Consider the following 15,557-nt stretch of genomic DNA (forward strand, 5'->3'; position numbering starts at 1 on the left):
AGTAATGTGTTACATATTATATATATAAATTACTCATCTGGTAGGCCATCCATGTGAGACGCCTCATATATGCAGTACCCCCTGTGAATGGCTACGCATGATGGGAATTATACTTAGACAACAACAGCTAGCATGCGTCAAAAGACAATGAAAGCTAAGCCGGTCCCGCCATCATACCATCTAATATTACAGTCTAATAGCGTTATGGTTATAATAGCGCAGACATGCTCCTCGGTGCACTTGCAATGTGCACAGAGGGACACTCCAGCCATCATATGCATGTGACAGCTGTAGGGTTCCTTCATGCATTCGGTGTCGTTACACAATCTGATCTCCGGTGTAGCGACAGGGAGACTTACCGGTAAGCCCTAAGGAACATCTTGCCTCACCGTGTATGGATGTACCATCTAGTGTGGGGAACTGGTTAATGTGCATTGTCTGTGGTCTCTGCATGGGTTGCAGGATCATCCCTTAAACAAAACTTTAATGCATAACAATAATCTACCGAAAGGATCCACTCAACTAAAAAAATCCTTCAGGTAGTAACCCTTAATTCTGGATCAGAGCAGCCCGGTCCTGCTTGCCAGGCCTCTACTGCGTGCCCTCAGGGTTTTGTGCTGTGCGGTTTACATCATGCAGATGAGGGAAACGAATAATCCGAGGAGTATATCAAGATGGCGGAACTGTTTGTTTATACTTCAAACGCTGTCATACTGATATCATATCGCCCGGGTGTTACGTGTAGGGAGAATGACCCAATAGTAAGAACACCGAACCGTACAAATTCGAGGTTCTGAATCTGAGCCTCCAACACAGCACAGACCGGAACTCGATAACATAAAATGGCTGAAAAGTAACCAGCCGCCTCTCTAATCACGTGATCACGGAGTACGCGAGCGCTTCCTATTGGTCAGGTTACGAGAGGGTTGCCATTTGAACATTCGACATTTGAGGAAGCGGTTGCCTTGGTAACGCTGGCCTAGCGGAAGGAGCGTGGTAGGAAAGGCATAATCCGGTGTCACGGTCAGCCTTGTAGGTAAGCAGGTAGCTTTTTACCGGTAGAACACCCAGTACATGAACTTACCATGTCTTTTATTGCCAGTGACCCCTAATGTTTTTTAGTGTCTGCAGCTAAAGACATGCTTAATCGCCAGTTATGATACCTTGAGGGCATTAAACGTGTGTGTGTGTGTGTATATATATATATATATATATATATATATATATATATATATATATATGTCACTATTGAAAATTACCCCTTTTTTTAGGAATAATGTAACAGAAAGCTCAGGATGTGTGTTTGAAGCGTAACACCCGTCCACATGCTTTCCCTTATTATGGATACTCAAAAAAAACTATTTTGTATACCAGAAAATTAAACAATCCTCCCCAAAGTTAAGTTGCTAGCTCATTATAGTCATCAGTTTGACAAACCGGGCTGCTTTTCTATGTTTTAGGTTGAATTTGCCACAATGGAGCTCTTGGAGGTTTTAGGACCAGAAGATACACCCAAAGCATCTACGTGGTAAGGTCTTTCTCATAAAGATTTCATATGGGATTCCAAAGCTGTGGTCATTACTATTATTAATTTAATGCAAAAGTGAAATCTTACTCCTTTCTATAGTAAAATAAACCCTATTGTGGGGCTGCATACACTATTTACTTTTGATGCAATGTAAATTGTCTCATCAGGTATACCCTTGTTCCCCAAGGAGAAGCACCAAGTTCCCGTGTGGGTCACACCTGCATATATGTGCCTTCAACGGAAGAGTCAGCAAAGGGAAAAGTCGCCATCCTTGCAGGAGCAAACCCTGGGGGTTGTTTTTCGGATGCTTACATCTTAGATCTTGGTAAGTTACACTAAAAGCGTGAGAAAACGTGAGCGGATGTGGACTGTGGTTGATTGCCGCGCCGAGGATCTAACCCAGGAGTGTCCAACCTGCGGCCCTCCAGCTGCTGCAGGACTACATCTCCCATCCTCTTCAGCCAGCCCCCTTAGCTGAAAGAGCGTTATGGGAGATGTAGTCCTGCAGCAGCTGGAGTGCCACAGGTTGGACGCCCCTGATCTAACCTGTCTGTAGGATCCAAAACAGGAGCAAATGAAAATGTGTCATATAGATTTAAACATTTCATTTCTACAATTACAGTTACAATTACCGTACTGTGATCATCTGGGAGCTGGAGCCAAGTTAAGCGTTACTTCCCAGATAACGTAGGAATGGAAGCGTTTCTGAGTAGGGCAAGCAAGTTGTAAAATATAGTAAATTCTTTATTATTCTCCGTTCAGCCTTCACTATTCTGTCCTGCATAGGATTTTATGACGGCTATCATTTTCTTAATATATTTAACGCATTATGTTTTCTCTCTGTAGATAGTCATACATGGGATGACGCAGACTGGGAAGGTCTGTTACCCCGTTACGAACATGCCTGCTTTTCTCCTTCAAGTGATCCGGGCAGCATCTGTGTGTTTGGTGGAGCAGAGCAGTCCATGAATAGAAATTGTGTTCAAGTATTGAACTCTGGTAGGTAGCTTAATATCCGTCCGTCCTGGACTTAATGGTATTACTGGCGGTGTCTTCTTGCAAAAGTGAAGAATGGCTGTATATGTACGGATCAATATGTAATGTACCAATACTTTAAGCACTAGAGGTCAAATTCTTGAATCAGAGGTCATGTTCGGCCATTGGAAAGTTATTTGTGGATGTTGTAACTCATTCACTCATACACAAATGCATTCATCTTGTCTGGCTTAAACCCATGCATACACTTGTCTCTAACACTGCCATTAGTTATGTCTTTTGGAAGATTAACCTTCTGATGAATAATGCATACACATTTGTGTCATAACATTTTAACACATTTTTGTTTAATAGGGACCTGCTCATGGAAAAGCCCTAAAGTTAAAGGAACGCCACCTTCCCCAAGAACCTTTCACACCTCTTCTGCTTCCATTGGAGACAAGCTTTATGTGTTTGGTGGGGGAGAAAAAGGTGCAGAACCCGTTGAAGATCTCCAACTTCATGTGTATGATGCAGGTAACGGTGATTATCTAAAGATTATTTTGCTTTGATGACAGTTAATTACATTTATATGTTTGAAGTGACCAATGGAACTGCGTTTTTTTGTAAACCATTGGATGAACACTGAAAAGGCATTCACAATCAACTAAGCTCTTGTGTTGCTTAATAACGTTATGTGCTTGTATTCACCAAAAGGAGAGTTTGCAGGAGAGCCATGCTTAGAAAGACCCTTCCTTTTGCCGTGGAAACACATAGAAATATAACAGTTTATGAATTGAATGTGATACAAAAGTTATTGGTTTCTATGGTGATGACCAAACTTAACACCATAATGATGTCATACCTGTAACCCCCAGATAATTTGTTGGGATTTAGGCAATTTTCTGGTTGGGTCCTTCTGTTCAAGATACCCTTTTGTTATATCTATGATATCCATCTTCTCTTGTATTTGCTCCAAGTGACCAATGCTGGTGCTTTAGGCACCAACTTTTTGCTTACTTTACCCCTGATCCTCTTTAAGAAGTCCCTGAGTATTCTCTACCTCTCCACAGTACCTGAAACAGCTAAGTAACCGAGTAGGAATCGCACCATTCTAGTTACATGCAGGGTACTCGCTAGTGATGCTTATTAATAGAATGTTCACAGGCTTATTTGTGCTGGTGATATTAAGCATCCTGCAAGTGCTGCTCCTCGTAAGAATCAAAGCATTCCACTTATGGGGAGATTGGCCATCAAATTCATGTGCTAGAGTACTGTGATAGTTGGCATGAACTGAAGCTAGCTGCAACAAAAGTGGGGTTAAACTTTTTCCAAAAAATTCATTGCATAATTAGAAATTAAGTTTATCATATTCCTGTATTTGTCAAATGTTTAGTCAGATGGCATAAGGGTCCCGTGATTGTGGTTGGTAGCGCTGGGGAGACGCTCCACTTCCTTTGTCTACCGCTTGGAACTTGGCAGCTGCCCTATTTAAGATTGGTGACTTTCAAATGTTATTTATAATATTTTTTTTTTTTACAGCCACCTTCACATGGACTCAGCCAGTAACTCTTGGTGAGCCCCCAAAGCCTCGCCACGGCCATGTGGTGGCAGCAGAAGGGACAAAACTGTTCATTCATGGAGGAATGGCAGGTAGCATGTTTCTTGATGACATGTTTTGCATTGATACAGGTAAATATCAGCCTCTCTTTTTCCCTTTTCTGTTTAAGCCTAAACTATATGGTTTAATTCTGTATGGAAGGATAACACATCCATCATTAGACTAAGGATCCTTTCCCTCTCAAAAAGAACAAACAAAAAAAAACTTAACTATGCTTAATCCTGGGTTGCCTCCATGATTTAGATCTTCTTATGTTCCCAATAAACAACACTCTTCTTCAGTAGAACTTCATTTGAGTGACTGAAGCAGCAGCCAATCACATGTATGTGATGTTACCATTTATGTTGAGCATGTTATAGTGAATATTGAAGTATTCTCACTGCTTTCAGGGGGGGGCAGCTGTGAGGGAGTTAGATGAGACAGAACTCTTTTTCTAACTCTAATAACTAAAGAATTCTTGTACCAATATGCATGAAATAAAATGCATTGGAGTCAATACTACAATTAACAGCTATATGTGTTTAAACTCTTGCTTCTATCATAATTGATCCAGCTACACTTTTAAGTTTAGAAGAAAGCGCTTATTTTGGGTCGTGCCTGCTACATTTACCATTTGCCAGAATGTAGACTATAGGAATGGCCATAAACAGAATTCTTTCAAAGCATTTGTGTGTATGCAACACTGTTTATGTACAGAAATTTGGTTTCTACATATAGGGCTTCCTATAAATATAATATATATATCATTTATATTACATGAACACACTATATGGACAAAAGTTTTTATGTCCCCTTCAACGTCAGCATACGAAGACATTTTGGACAATGCAATGCTTACAACTTTGTGGGAACAGTTTTGGGGAAGGCCCTTTTCTATTCCAGCATGACTGCGCCCCAGTGCACAAAGCAAGGTCCATTAAGACATGGTTGGATGAGTTTGGGGTGGAAGAACTTAACTGCCCCGCACAGCGCCCTAACCTCAACCTCATCGAACACTTTTGAGTTGAACTGGAATGGAGATTGCGAACCAGTCCTTGTCCTCCAACATCAGTGCCTGACCTCACAAATGCTCTACTGGATCGTGTGGAAAGCCTTCCCAGAAGAGTGGAAGCTGTTATAGCTGTAAAGGGGAAACCAACTACATATTAATGTCTCAGTATTTAGAATGCAGTGGCATCAAAGTGCCTGTTGGTGTCCCAATACTTTTGTCCATATAGTGCGTGCGTGTGTGTGTGTATGTATGTATGTATGTGTCATATATATTTACATATAAGCTGTAAAGGTCTTAAATATCCCTAAATGAACTTGGTATAAATAAGGTGTATGGTACTTTATTTGGGGCCACTCATTTTGGTTGCTATACTTGCAGAAACAATGAAGTGGGAGAGGTTGAATATGAAGGGAGACGTTCCCCCTCCTTGTGCAGCCCATTCCTCTGTTGCCTGGAAATCATGCATTTATATATTTGGTGGAATGACGGAGCTGGGGGCAACAAACTCTATGTACCGGTTTAACACAGGTAGGTAACCATGGGTGGCACTGGAAACAAAAGCTTCCATTTACAGGCATTTTACAGTCACACTATTTGAAATACAAACCCCAGCTCTATTCGAAGGAGATAACACCTTCCAAACTGAGGTCAATTCCATTTATCATATATATAGTATGTACGTATATCATTTCACCTTCTATCCATACTAAGACAACCGTGATCATACCACCGGACTCTGCGCATGCCTGTCATTCAGTTACTTGTATGACTTCTGTATGTGTGTCCAGTATTGTGTTGCCCACGTAGAGGTCTATTCATTAAAGGCCAAGTTAGTCCATGTGCATGGAGAGGTGAATATGCCCCCTCATTGATTACGTTTTAAAAGGTAAGTCCCATGGCATAGGCTATCCTAAAGCAGCTGATCAGTGATTCCACTGAAATCCAATGTAGTGATTTCCACGCACGGGGTTTCAGTAGACCCCCCCCCACCTGCAGCTTTTGCCAAGCCGGCTCTGGAGTAAAATAGATGGTGTGTTGGGGAAAGTCCTCCAAGAATTTGCAAGGGGGCGTCACAAACATCAAACGTGTCAGTGTGTATGATGGCTGCAGTGTCACTTTAAACTGGCGCTGAAAATGAATTATGAAAATCTCATGGATACAGATCAGTAAGTTTCACGCTTTTGTGCTGATTTACATTTTATTCTTTCCTAGACGCATTGCTTTGGACAAAGTTGGAGTTTGACTCCCCGTGTCCGCCAGCACGCTTAGATCATTCCATGTGTCTCCTTCCTTGGAAAATACAGACCGGCCTTTCCAACACAGAGAAACCTCAAACTCAACACGAGGAAGGGGACCTAGATGAAAGCTCTATAGAAAAGGAATACAGTAATTTAAAGCAGGTTTTTCTCTGTCTTATATTTGGGGGAATGAATACTGATGGGGATCTGTTTAGCGACTGCTGTGTAACAATGCTGCAAAAATAAATTCTACTAGTTTTATGTACACTATTGGATACGTTCATTAATGTCAAGCCTCTCCCATTGTACAGTGCCATGGAATATGATGCCGCCTTAATAAACAATAAAAAAACACAACTCCACTAACATGGTTAAAATGGCTTAGGGACTGTCTTCATTTAACAGTTAAATGGGGGCAGACATTCTACATCTATTTATGTTGGCAGTAGTACACTTGTTTAACATACACGCATGTAAGGATGCTTTAAATATTTAAGATTTAGTAGTGGTATTGACATATGAAGATCATGAGTGCAGATATGCTTAATGATGTTGGACAGATCTATTAAAACGAATGTAGTTCTGCAAACAGTATTCTTATCGTCCAGCACAAAGCATTAAAATGACACCTTTACTCAGACTGGCCCGTGTCACCATCGTACCAACAATTTAACAGAGTACACTTAATGGCAAGTGACATTCATGAAGATCCTGCTTGAATAGTTATTCCCCTGATTCTCTTCTATATTCTAATTTTGTTTTTTGCACACACTATTATAGAAGTATAAAACATAACTAGGAATACATTTCTTTTTAAGCAAAGGGCACCCACAGCGAAGAGGTAGACATCCACCTTTCTCTTTCAGCAGTTGAATTTGAACACTAAGTAACGATGGGAAATGTAGTTAACCGGCATCTACCTGCGTTGGCTTGTACATATGCATTTATAACTTAGGACAGCGTAATAATGTAAATTTAATCTGGGGCATAGTCACTTGTTAGGTGTAAGTCCTGGTCCTTCACTTAGCAATTAGTTTTATTTGGGAGAACAGAGAAACTGAGTTCACCCAAGCTACTGTTTGAGTAACAACATATACGACATGGAGAAAGCGTCTAACAAAACTATAACGTACTATCGTGTGAAGTTAGTATGGTGCCAAGCAGTACCTTGAAGACCGTGGGGTTTACTGGATCATGATAAATACAAGTTGTCAGATTTTATTGCATCCCATACGCAAGTGTATCTTGTGCCTAAATTTAAATGGAAGACTCACAGCAGTAGAGCACGCGACAGGACATTGAACATCAGCATCAAGTTAAATCAGACCTGAATACTTTGGGAGTTTGTAGAACGTTTAAAGTCGCTGCCATCAGATAACTTGTAACATGTATATTTCAATGGGTGTGCATATATGGTTTGTAATGGGAAGCCAAGGGACTACACCCCCCACCCATTGCCAAAATGGCTCATATCCTATCCTTTATATCCTTTGAGAGCAATAGCTTGACAGAGTAATCTTAAAAAAGTATTGATAACCAGAAAATTCCAGGTTTGCACAAATTAATTAACCCATAGATTGTTATAGGCCAACATGAAGTAGGTTTATTGCATATCCCAAGAGTGCTTGTGAATTAGCCCAGGTCACCGTGGCAACAAGGAAATCACTTCCTGGTGCCTATGGTTTAGCAGGGATGCCCCCCCATATCTTATTGTGTGCATGTGAATGTGTGTGTTAATTAGTATTACATTTTTTTTTTAGCTGGCTCCTAAATCACAACCAGATTTGTGGACCCCTGAATTGACCAGGCGAAATGCAAAAGAAACAGGGCTTTTTCTGTACAGGAAAACGTGACACGTGTGTGAGGATTGCCGAAATATTTTAGAAATGGAAGCAGACAATACAAAAAACGTACTAAGAAAAGAGAATATCATGTTAATTATCAAACATTTATTGTGGTCAATGATGGTAGAAAAAAGTTCTACATAGAATGTGTATGACCATTTTGTAAATAAATAACTTTTAAACAGGATACCCATGAAAATACCAGACCCCCACCCCCCAAAGGGAAACAGCAAAACAAAAATAAATGATTTTGGTGAGCAACTGCTAATGAAAAGCAGTAAACAGCCATTTTTAAGGCTTAGCATTTGCCTCCACTGGGTAGTGAAGAATTCACATGTAAATTACAGTTCTCCATTCAAATATTCTCTTAACAAAAAAGTTCGAGTCCAGTATTTACAATGTTACAGTAGCTAGGGACATCCTATAATTCATCCTTCTCGGTCTCTTCTCCTTCGGGAGGTGGTGCACCAGCTCCGCCATAAAGTTTACCAACGATGGGCTGAACGATTTCTTCTAGTTCTTTCTTCTTGGCCTTGAAGTCTTCAATGTCTGCATCCTGATGACTCTCCAACCATTCAATTTTTTCTTCCACTGCCTTTTCAATGGTCTCCTTATCTTCAGAGGATAGCTTACCACCCAACTTCTCCTTGTCACCAATCTGATTCTTTAAAGAGTAAGCATAGCTCTCCAATTCGTTACGAGAATCAATACGCTCTTTCAGCTTTTTATCGTCTTCTGCAAACTTCTCAGCATCATTGACCATTCTCTCAATTTCTTCTGGAGTCAAGCGATTCTGATCATTTGTAATGGTGATCTTGTTTTTGTTGCCAGTGCCCTTGTCTTCTGCAGTAACCCTCAAAATACCATTTACATCTATCTCAAAGGTGACTTCAATTTGGGGGACACCACGTGGGGCTGGAGGGATTCCAGTAAGATCGAAAGTGCCCAAGAGATGGTTATCCTTGGTCAATGGACGTTCACCTAAAAAGCAGCAATACCTTTGTTTAGAATTTGCACAAAATATCCAAAACTCTCGTGAATTTACAAACTGGAAGTATGCTTTTAGAAAATAAGCACTCTCACTCAGTTTTATTATCAGATATATCCATAGACTGTATCCTATAGAAATAACAGGCTGCCTAATCATGGTGTAAACATTTATCAGAGGTTCTTCAAAAATCACTCACCTTCATAAACCTTTATGGTAACAGTAGGTTGGTTGTCAGATGCTGTGGAGAAAATCTGAGACTTCTTGGTAGGCACAACAGTGTTCCTGGGGATAAGCTTTGTCATGACACCACCCACTGTTTCAATACCCAGAGTAAGAGGGCATACATCAAGAAGGACCAAGTCACCTAAAATAAGACAATAAAAATATGCATATTAGAACTATAAACTGCCAGCATTAAGCCTATATTATTGACCTGGTGTAACTACTATAACAACTACACTTATGGAACTGCATCAGCCAGTTATTTATACTCGACTTACCAGTATCCTGATCACCAGAAAGCACACCAGCCTGGACAGCTGCACCATAGGCAACAGCTTCATCAGGGTTGATACCGCGAGATGGTTCCTTGCCGTTAAAGAATTCTTTCACCAACTGTTGGATTTTGGGAATGCGAGTTGAACCTCCCACAAGGACAATTTCATCGATGTCAGACTTCTTCAGGTCGGCATCTTCCAACACCTTCTGGACTGGCTTCATGGTGGAACGGAAGAGATCCTGAAAGGGAGCAACAAAATTAGGATTGCAAAATAGCGTCGAGACTATCGCTGCATTAGTGGCCGATTAATCTGAACTAAATAAATAGGCTGTAAAGACTATGAACGTGCATCCTACTGTATTAAGTAAATTCTTACCATGTTGAGCTCCTCAAACTTGGCCCGGGTAAGAGTTTCTGAGAAGTCTTCACCCTCAAAGAAAGACTCAATTTCAATCCTGGATTGATGCTGAGCTGACAGAGCTCTCTTCGCCTTCTCAACCTCGCGACGCAGTTTCTGCACAGCTCTGTTGTCTTTCCTAACATCCTTGCCAGTTTTCTTCTTGTACAGCTTTATGAAGTGCTCCATGACTCTCTGATCGAAATCTTCACCTCCAAGATGGGTATCTCCATTAGTAGCCACTACTTCGAATACACCATTGTCAATAGTCAGCAGAGACACATCGAAGGTGCCACCACCCAAGTCAAACACAAGGATGTTCTTCTCTCCCTCTTTCTTGTCTAGCCCATAAGCAATAGCAGCAGCTGTTCTGTAATAATATTTGAAGATGTTGTTATTATAAGTTTAAAGAAGGAGCAGAAAACAAACCAAACACTTTCATTGAGAAGGGGAGAGAAAAAAAGAAAAGCGAGATCTACTTACGGTTCGTTGATGATTCTCATTACATTCAGTCCTGCAATGGTACCAGCATCCTTGGTAGCTTGACGCTGGGCATCATTGAAGTAAGCTGGCACAGTGACTACAGCATGAGTAACCTAAAGGCAAGAAACACTTAGTTAGAAAAAAAATGTTTAAAAATGCTCAAAGAATGACTCATAACAGGGTTTTGTTAAAAAAAAAAAACAAAAAAAAAAACAAACAAAAAAAAAAAACACAAAAACACACCTTTTTACCAAGATAAGCCTCAGCAGTTTCCTTCATTTTTGTCAGGACCATAGCAGAAATTTCTTCTGGGGCAAATGTTTTCATCTGATCACCAATATCAACCTGGATGTATGGTTTAGTCTTCCTTTCAATGACCTAAAAAAAAAAAAGTAGTAAGAACAGAGTTAGAGGACGCCACCACTCCAGAGATTCTATAAAGCTCCCATTGTCTTCCCTTATAAAGTAGATGAAACGTTTGTGATCACAGCATACTTTGAAAGGCAGGTACTTGATGTCCTGCTGAACAGAGGGATCGTTCCATGTGCGACCAATGAGACGCTTGGCATCAAACACAGTGTTCTCTGGGTTAGAAGTCAACTGGTTCTTGGCAGCATCACCAATAAGACGCTCTCCCTCCGGGGTAAATGCCACATAAGAAGGTGTAATTCTGTTACCCTGGTCATTGGCGATTATCTCAACACGACCATTTTTAAACACGCCAACACTAAAATAAAAGAGAGAGGACATAAGAATAAGAACACGCAATGTACATCTGAACATGTACCAACATGGGGAATCACTAATAGTGTGACAGCCTTAGGGGTAAAGCTTGGCTAGGTTATGAAGAACTGTCAATCACCAATAACCAGGATATATTTAAAAAGGTATATTAAAAGATGTTATTGCCTTTGGTTTGCTTTTTAAGGCAGAGCCTAAAGCGTGAAAAACCAAAAGGAAAAAATAAAATGGAGTGGTTGGATGAAAGAGAATGCAAGAGGAAAGCAGAAGGCCTATGCTGGATAACAAGAAAAATGTAGGATGATATGCCGGTATTTAAGATCCATTTCAGATAACATATAGCTTACCAGGAGTAAGTGGTGCCCAGATCAATCCCGACCACCGTGCCAACATCTTCTCTCTTATCATCATCATCAGCATATACGCTGGCAACAACCAGCAAGAACAGCGCAAAATACTTCATGGTGACCATAAGATGCGAATGTCTTTTCACAACAAATCGAAAATGTACGTTTTCCGTAGATGAAGTCTACACAAATATCCTGCACAAAAGAAGGGCGGTGTTAATATTTACAGTAATCAAGGACTGAATTTTTAAAACGTAACCAAAAATTATAAAATAGATAAGGAAAGCAGGAAGAGCAAAGCTTTTAACCGCTACCCTTCACATCGGCTAAATATATGTATTTATATATACAAGCGTTAAACGGTTAAAAGATTCTGCCCTGATCAAGCATCCCTACAGATAAGCGGCAGGAAAAGGGGGGAGGGACCTGCTTTTTAACACTCCTCCTACTTCACCGCAGCCAATGAAAGGACTTGCTGATTCAGACATGGGTGGCAGGAGGACTAGAGAACCTTCTAGATACACTAGAATGCCCATTCTTCCTCTGAGAATGGAAGGTGGGGGACTTAGAGTGCAATATAGTGCTGTATCCCCTGGAGTTCCCAACATAACAACCAAACCTTGGATTTATATTACAGTTTACGAAGACATTACATTTTATAGAATACTACCGAATGGAATATTAAGCTCAACCTATATTAACCTTAACATGAACACACAAGACACACTGGTACAGACAGGAGGGCCCTGCCCTATGAGCTCACACTCTACTAGAGCACATAGTTATTCATGAAATATACACAATATGCAGCCCAAGTCCATCATCATTTCCATAGCAACTGGTTACATTGTAAATATAGACATTAGAAATAGGCTGATTTCAATGAACATTGTAGCTATAACCCTTTTAAGGAATGAATACTGTAGCCACAAACCTATGAATGAATAAATACTGTAGCCATAAACATATGAATGAATACCGTAGCCATAAACGCATTAAACCCACATAAAGGCGAAAGCTACGTAAAGGATCGCCTGACATCACATCCAGCGAGGACCTGAGGGGCATTATTAGGCGTGTCCTCCATCCCTGCAGACCGGTACACGGTGTCAGGCCAGATGAGACCCTTCACAGACTTGGGCTATTACTATCCAAATACAAAAGAACTTAATGAAGCAATAATCCAAACCCTATTGGCTGGATGTGCTGAAGGATAAGTTGACCATTTAAATCACCAGGGTAATGCGCTTAAAGACACAGCAATGCAACCTCTTTGTAATACTGACAGAGCCAATATGAAGCCCCTTTAACGAAACGAACGAAACTCAACCAGCATCTAAACAACGCAGACTCCCGATAACCGCACAGGCTTCCGTCATTTGCCAACGTTGCCTGACCAGATCCGAAGCTCATATATATATATATATATATACGCCTATAAAGGCCAAGAATATAAATAACCCAGCAGTACATACCGAGCTCAGAAGGCCGCGTTCTCCCAATTCTCTGTATCCTCTATTCGCCGATTGCTGTCAGACTGACGTACCACGCGCCGGTGTGCTTTTTATATCCTCCCGGCCGGTCAAAGTCGTGGAGCCCAATCATTGGTCCATGCGCGGCGCGTTGGAGTCACCCTATTCGTTACTATTTCCTAAGCTGTCCGCAGCGGATTCGCACACGTTATCTGCGTCGACACACTCCGCCCTATCCTCGCCAAACCTCAATGACACGCGCCACGCCTTGTGCTCTTACAGCTGGACCAATCGTGTGCTTGGCCGTGGCGCTTCGTGTACCTCTGATTGGCTGGGTTCGCTATCTGTCAGATGAAGTTATTTTTCAGCCGGTTCGGTTCGTTTCTGGAAGTTTCCGGCCTCCCACAATTTCGTCAGAATGTCGTCCGATTGTGGGCTCGCGTTCGTAAAGCGCTATGCTGTAACTGCATGCAACATGCTTAAAATGTGCATAATACATATTTAATTATATGATGCGCGCCATATACATGGATCACATATGTGACATGTAATCTTCAACTGCATTCATAAATGGATAAAAGTACACGAAAATGTGCATAAGGGAGACAATTTACTGAAAATAATCACTAAAAAAAAAAAAAAAAAAAAGACAGCATCACATAACCTGACAGTTTCTACATACGGCAATCACCCGGAGTCTGTTATTTTCTGCCCCAAACTTAAGGTAAAGTGGCAGATTTTTAGGGTCACATGAGGAGCTGACTTCTTCCTATTCCACACTGGTGGTTGATATCCCTGTTTAAATGAAGGCGACTCCATTAAGTGCATATTTAAATAAGTCAAGTCTTTCGGATCTTCATGATGAGCTATTAATGGGTTAATATTTCGAGCGTATCAGGGTCCACTATTTTACAAGGTTTGCAGGTATGGTTATCAATTAGGTTTTTGTCATCGACAACATTAACAAGCCAGAAGGAGAAGATACATTGCACAGATGTAACACACCTAGGCTTAGTTCTTGCAGCCACCATGGGTTTATAGCTAAAGATACACAAGCGGTTGTGAAGCCTTTAGCCTTTGACCTCGGGCCAAACAGTAACAGGTGGAACTGCTGGGTAACGCAATGATTCTATTTTGTGGCAACCGGCATGTAGCCACAGCTATGATCCAGTGGGTATACGTGTCCTCGGAACAAGCCCCTTGCTGCCGGTCATCGCTAAGAAATAGGTCAAAATAGTGGTTCAGAACAATGGCCTTTATGCTCCTCTCAACATGGAAAGGAAACCCTGAAGAAATAGTTTATAAAAACATGGAAGCCTCAACTCTGAACGGACAGTGCTGAAATAGCCCTATAGGAAGATACCTAGTCAGAAGGGCCATCACCGTTTTTTTGGCCGATATCATACCTGGGAACTCTCCGGGTTTGACCCGGTGATTGCCGGGTGAGCGCTGGTCCTCCGGGTCATGACTGACGTTGTGGGAGGTCCCACTGATGGCAGTGGAAACACCCGTTTAACGGAAAAAATGGGCAGGGAGCGGGACGTGTCAAGACCCTGCTCCCTGCCTATTTTCTCCTTTAAACAGGGGTGTTTCCCGCTGCCGTCAGTGGGACCTCCCACAACGTAAGTCGCAAGGGAAGGCTCCGTATAGCCGGAGCCCAGAAGTTGCCAGGTATGCTGATATCCCTCCTAGGTGCAGTGAGCCAGGGACCTGCGTCCGGGTAAACTGAATAATATAAGGCGAGAAATACAACATGGGAGCCTCATCTCAGACTGAGAACAGACAGTGCTGTTGGACCAGTCTGGTCTGTTATGGTAAAAGTTAGCAAACAAACAGTGATACCTCACCTGAGTAGGTATCTTCCCATAGGGCAGGCTATTTCAGCACTGTCCATTCTTGGTCTGAGATGAGGCTTCCATGTTGTTTTTCTCACCTTGGGTTACCACAATGACGAGGAACATAAGAGGCAGCTATTTCAGCACTGTCCATTGTCAGTTTGAGATGAGGCTCCCATGTTTCTCTTGCATTTTCATAGATGTCATGTGTGTGTTCTCTTTAAGGTTCTGCTAGCTTTGTGAGTTATCCCAAAATGAGACACCATAATTGTCATCTAGGCCGACAGAGCACAGCTCACCAAAGCTGTAGTTGTACGAATAAGAAGGGATCGGAGGCCATGAGTAACTCAGCCAATGGTCACGCTCCAGGCAACTGGATATTTGAGTAATCTTCCAAGGATGAAAAAAAGTGGGAAATAAATACATACCTGTACATTAAGATTTAGCTCATTCATTTGATATTCAAAAAACCTTGAAAGAAAATGTAGACAAATAAGAAAATCCATCTAGGATCGGTCAAAACTTAACAGTAGCAATCCAACCCAGAATGATCCGGGTAGTATGATTTACTATCTAATTTGACCTATGTCTAAGG

General features: G+C 41.4%; 2 protein-coding genes across 3 annotated transcripts; one reads left to right on the top strand and one right to left on the bottom strand.

The window, feature by feature from the left end:
* The first annotated feature begins 947 nt into the window (after positions 1 to 947).
* Positions 948 to 6,618, top strand: RABEPK (Rab9 effector protein with kelch motifs). 2 transcript variants are annotated; one of them, XM_053473017.1, is made up of 8 exons: positions 948 to 1,036; positions 1,461 to 1,528; positions 1,696 to 1,853; positions 2,375 to 2,527; positions 2,879 to 3,040; positions 4,046 to 4,195; positions 5,494 to 5,643; positions 6,328 to 6,618. In XM_053473017.1, exons 2-8 carry the CDS (start codon positions 1,476 to 1,478, stop codon positions 6,597 to 6,599), a joined length of 1,098 nt encoding a protein of 365 aa, XP_053328992.1. In that variant the 5' UTR covers positions 948 to 1,036; positions 1,461 to 1,475; the 3' UTR covers positions 6,600 to 6,618. The 2 variants fall into 2 exon arrangements, with proteins under 2 accessions (XP_053328992.1, XP_053328993.1); XM_053473018.1 differs by having other exon boundaries at positions 992 to 1,032.
* A 1,664-nt stretch (positions 6,619 to 8,282) lies between these two features.
* On the bottom strand, positions 8,283 to 13,265 carry HSPA5 (heat shock protein family A (Hsp70) member 5). Its single transcript, XM_053474253.1, has 9 exons — positions 13,131 to 13,265; positions 11,656 to 11,850; positions 11,063 to 11,294; positions 10,811 to 10,945; positions 10,568 to 10,680; positions 10,064 to 10,454; positions 9,689 to 9,926; positions 9,385 to 9,552; positions 8,283 to 9,178 (listed from the first exon to the last, which is right to left on the bottom strand). Exons 2-9 carry the CDS (start codon positions 11,778 to 11,780, stop codon positions 8,619 to 8,621), a joined length of 1,962 nt encoding a protein of 653 aa, XP_053330228.1. The 5' UTR covers positions 11,781 to 11,850; positions 13,131 to 13,265; the 3' UTR covers positions 8,283 to 8,618.
* Between the last annotated feature and the right edge of the window lie 2,292 nt (positions 13,266 to 15,557).

Source organism: Spea bombifrons, chromosome 8 (assembly GCF_027358695.1).
Source record: "Spea bombifrons isolate aSpeBom1 chromosome 8, aSpeBom1.2.pri, whole genome shotgun sequence".
Classification (NCBI taxonomy): domain Eukaryota; kingdom Metazoa; phylum Chordata; class Amphibia; order Anura; family Pelobatidae; genus Spea; species Spea bombifrons.

Excerpts from the sequence above, each read along its gene's own strand:
- HSPA5 (XM_053474253.1), bottom strand. The coding sequence starts at position 11,780 with ATGGTCACCATGAAGTATTTTGCGCTGTTCTTGCTGGTTGTTGCCAGC. Across the intron at positions 10,946-11,062 it reads TCAAGTACCTGCCTTTCAAA|GTCATTGAAAGGAAGACTAA; the intron begins GTATGCTGTGAT and ends TTTTTTTTTTAG. Across the intron at positions 9,179-9,384 it reads TACCATAAAGGTTTATGAAG|GTGAACGTCCATTGACCAAG; the intron begins GTGAGTGATTTT and ends GCTGCTTTTTAG.
- RABEPK (XM_053473017.1), top strand. The coding sequence starts at position 1,476 with ATGGAGCTCTTGGAGGTTTTAGGACCAGAAGATACACCCAAAGCATCT. Across the intron at positions 1,529-1,695 it reads ACACCCAAAGCATCTACGTG|GTATACCCTTGTTCCCCAAG; the intron begins GTAAGGTCTTTC and ends TTGTCTCATCAG. Across the intron at positions 4,196-5,493 it reads CATGTTTTGCATTGATACAG|AAACAATGAAGTGGGAGAGG; the intron begins GTAAATATCAGC and ends CTATACTTGCAG.